The following is a 3,879-nucleotide window of genomic DNA, read 5'->3' on the forward strand; positions in this document are numbered from 1 at the left end:
AAATAAGGCTCTGAATCATTAGGCAACCCCTCAGATGCAAAATGGTTAAGAGGTAATTGTCACCATTAAGAGGATCATTTTTTTTTGCCAAACAACCTCTGTCTCTTACCGATTAAGAGGTTGCCTCTTAATGTCACCATTAAGAGGCAAACAAACAGCCCCTAAGTTTAATTGAAATGAATTGATTCAGATTTCAGACTTCAGAAGTTTATCAGTTTACAAAAACAAACAGTCTGACTGATTCAGATTTCAGATTTCAGACGTAAAAACAAACAGTCTAACTGATTCAGATTTCAGACATAAAAACAAACAGTCTGACTGATTCAGATTTCAGATTTCAGACGTAAAAACAAACAGTCAGACTGATTCAGATTTCAGACTTCAGCACCACCTCTTAAAATTCAGAAGTGAATTCAGACTTCAGACTTCAGCACCTCTTAAAAAACAAACGCCACGTAAGTGTTTCGAGTTTTTTGTTTTTAATGGTATATTGTGTAATTTAAAGCTTCAAATGAAGTAAACGAGGAACGCCGTCAAGGCCCTTAGAGGATGAATATTGAATGTATTCATGAACGGTGGTTTCTCTGTATCTCGGTGGGTTGTCATCGGAAACCAACTCTTTGATGGGTCCGTACACCTTCGTCGACGGCGCTCTGGAGGTTCTGAAGAAGCATGCCACCGATACCCTCGGCCCTTTCTCGCTTGCAACCACTCTGTGCTCCACGCTCCTCAATTTGTCATTCGATATCATCTGAAACCTTAACAAAATCAGACTCTAATTTTGACTTTCAAAGTCAAAATCACATATTGAATGTTGTACCTGTAATAGATCTCCAATGTTGACGACGAGGGCACCAGGGGTTGGAGGAACATCAATCCATTGTTGGTTGTGAAGTATTTGAAGGCCTCCGATTTCATCTTGTAGAACAACAGTAAGGAATCCATCGTCTGTGTGTTTGGCTGCACCCATGGTTAGATCTGGTTGTGGACAAGCAGGGTAACAATGACCGGCGAATATAAGCCCCTTGTCACAATCCAGATCTCCAAGGTGATTAGGGTTCAGCTTCAACGCCTCCGAGATCAATCGGAATAGGACGCCACCTAGTTTCAGCACTTGATTAGAGTATTCAATTTGTATGTCTCTACAAACCTCCGGCAGTTGTTCCGGCGGCGGAGGTGACGGAGCCATTAATGTATAGAAGGTGTCCCTCCAACTCGCGGCGGGGGAACTATACAGATCGAAATTGCTATTATACACCACTGTTCTCGAAGGATCTCTTGAGTAAAACCGTTTCTTCACCTCCACATCTTGGTCGTGAAATCTACCAACACCTTGAAGCATGTCGTTCATCACACTCACTGGGATCCCATGATTCACCACTTGAAAAAATCCTAGATTCTCCGATGCCTCACGGATCTTCTCCACCGTCGATGCTCTATCGATGGATCCAAGGTCAACGACTGGAATCTCGAAAGGCATGGAGGTTTTGGGCAAGGGTTCCGGTTGGTGAATGAAGATGCATGGGATTTCTCGGATTCCGGCATCGGCGAGGGCTTTGACGCCGGCTTTTGTTTGGTCAAAGGCTTTGAGTTGGGTTGGTCGATCGTAATCTGGGACGATGGAAGGTGTGGTTTCAGTGGTAGCCATTGTTTTTTGAATAAAAAAATTAAAAACAATGTAATTAAATAATTTATTTATATTGTCTTTTTTTTCCAACCGTAGATGTCAAACTAGTTTATGTGCATTACGACTAATCAATCTTATAAAAGCCTGAAAAAAGTTAGTAAAATCCTCAGTCACTTTCAGAAGAGATTACCTCTTAAAAAAAATCCCCCCTTGCATTTCTTTTTATTTTATCGAGCTTAATATTTCAGTGTTTCTTTAATTCAAGGTAAATTACTTAATCAAATCTCGTAATTTTTTATGGCTATGGCTTCGTTTTTAAGAGCCTTATCAAACCTTAGTAGTCTTATGTTTCAAAATTATGTTCTTGAGGGTCAAAATTGATGTTCAAAGTTTTGTAAGTTTAGTTACAAACCAAAATTTTAAAGGAGGAAATGAGGCTCATTACTTATTAAAAAATGATGTTCTTTATGAGAAAATGTTGGTAAAAATCATCGGGACTTTTATGCCAAAAGAATGGAATTTGTGTTCCTTATATGAAAAAGTTGGTCAAAATTGGTGTTCTTTGTATGAAATGTTGGTCAAAATTGGTGTGGTCAAAATTGTACACACATACATACATCAAAATAAATAAATAGAATATTTGATTTGTTTAATTTTTTTTAAAAATTAATTATATTAATTAAGATTTAATATTATTGTTATATTGTAATGGTGAAAAAATATGGTTTTAATGTAAATAAATTTTTATTTTTTCAAATTAAATTATAAAACCATATTTTATTTTATTTAGAGCGAATAAAATAAAATATGATTTTATGATTTAATTTGTTTAAATTAAAAAAATAATTATGTTAAATATGATTTAATTTTATTGTTGTTTTTGTATCATTGCAATAAAAAACTTATCATCGATATTTTAACACCAAAATTACTTAAAACCACTAAGAAATGAACTACAATCTTATTATTGAGGACGATACCACCTTTCGACGAAAACATTTTCACGACAAAAAAGCCTCTAAGCGTCAAGAAACCGGAATTCAAAGTGAAAACCAATCCGAATCAAGAGCAATCACGGCAAATATCAAACGTTCGATTTGATAAGAAGAAAGACGGCTTATAATTCTCAAAAATTTGCACAACACACTAAAATCTAGACATATGGGTTTAAAGGATCATCGAAATATGTGATTAGTGCCTTAAAGAAAATTCAGCCGACAATCAGATGGCGAAAAAAGAACGACAAACCCGATGATAAAAAAGACAAGACAAAATGGTGCAACTTTCATGATGACTACGGTCATTTGACAAACGACTGCCTTGCTCTAAGGAAGGAAATCGTTTGGTTTGTCCCAAAAGGACATCGACAAGATTTAATAACGAGTTACGATGCTAAAAAACAACTCTCGACCTCCATCCCTTGAACATTCAAAGATCGTGAACTATATCACCGAAGGATAAAATACGTGTGGATTCACCTATTCAATGGCAAAGAGGCATGTAGATCAGAGTATAGACGAAATTACGATCCCCAAATCACACAAGACTAAAGCAAAGTTAAAATTGGAAGCGAGAGATCTCTTTCGATCAGGATGATCTATGCGACCCCTGGAAAAAACATCATGATAGGTTGATCATTCAACTCCTGAATGGTAATTGTCTAACGAAATGGATCTTGACTGATGGCGGAAGCTCAGCTAACGTCATATTTTATTTAAAATATATTTTTTTGGAAAAAAAAAACTTTTTTTCTTAAAAATTTCAGACGAATTTTAATTTTTTAAATAAAAAACATAAAAAATGATAATCCGTCGGAAATCCATTGGAACTGTTTAAGAAAAATGTTTTTGTTTTCTTTTAGTAATGGTTTCTGAAAAAAGAATAAAATTAAAAAAGAGATTCTAAAAACATCCGACGGATTTTAATTAAATAAAAAAAATTAATTAAAATCCATCGTAAATCCGTCGAAAACTATAATTAATTAACACTAATTAATTTATTTACAAAAACTAGACTAATTTTGTGAGGATTTATGATGGTATTAAATAAGTAAAAAATCCGTCACAAATCCATCCAGAAAGTTATCGAAATAAAATTTTATTTTTTTAAAAAGAATTTAGTGACGGATTTGTGGGAGATTTGTGACGGAAGTCAACAAAAGTTGACTTTTCTTGGCTTTTTTGAGATCCGTCGGAAATCCCTCGGTATTCTGTCATTGAATTTTCCAACGGAATTTCCGTCAGAAAAATCCG

General features: G+C 35.0%; 1 protein-coding gene across 1 annotated transcript; it reads right to left on the minus strand.

Moving 5' to 3' along the window:
• Positions 1-433: 433 nt before the first annotated feature.
• Positions 434-1,648, minus strand: LOC112513291 (1-aminocyclopropane-1-carboxylate oxidase homolog 1-like). The gene is made up of 2 exons (XM_025119511.1): positions 821-1,648; positions 434-751 (listed from the first exon to the last, which is right to left on the minus strand). The coding sequence occupies exons 1-2, from the start codon at positions 1,646-1,648 to the stop codon at positions 500-502; spliced, it is 1,080 nt and encodes a 359-aa protein (XP_024975279.1). The 3' UTR covers positions 434-499.
• Positions 1,649-3,879: the final 2,231 nt, after the last annotated feature.

This window comes from Cynara cardunculus (genome assembly GCF_001531365.2).
Source record: "Cynara cardunculus var. scolymus isolate 2C chromosome LG 5, CcrdV1, whole genome shotgun sequence".
Taxonomy (NCBI): domain Eukaryota; kingdom Viridiplantae; phylum Streptophyta; class Magnoliopsida; order Asterales; family Asteraceae; genus Cynara; species Cynara cardunculus.

What these genes read in the sequence shown, in the direction of transcription:
- LOC112513291 (XM_025119511.1), bottom strand. Translation starts at nt 1,648, where the DNA reads ATGGCTACCACTGAAACCACACCTTCCATCGTCCCAGATTACGATCGA. An exon ending in ACATTGGAGATCTATTACAG is followed by an intron (nt 752 to 820) that starts GTACAACATTCA and finishes TTAAGGTTTCAG; the next exon opens with ATGATATCGAATGACAAATT.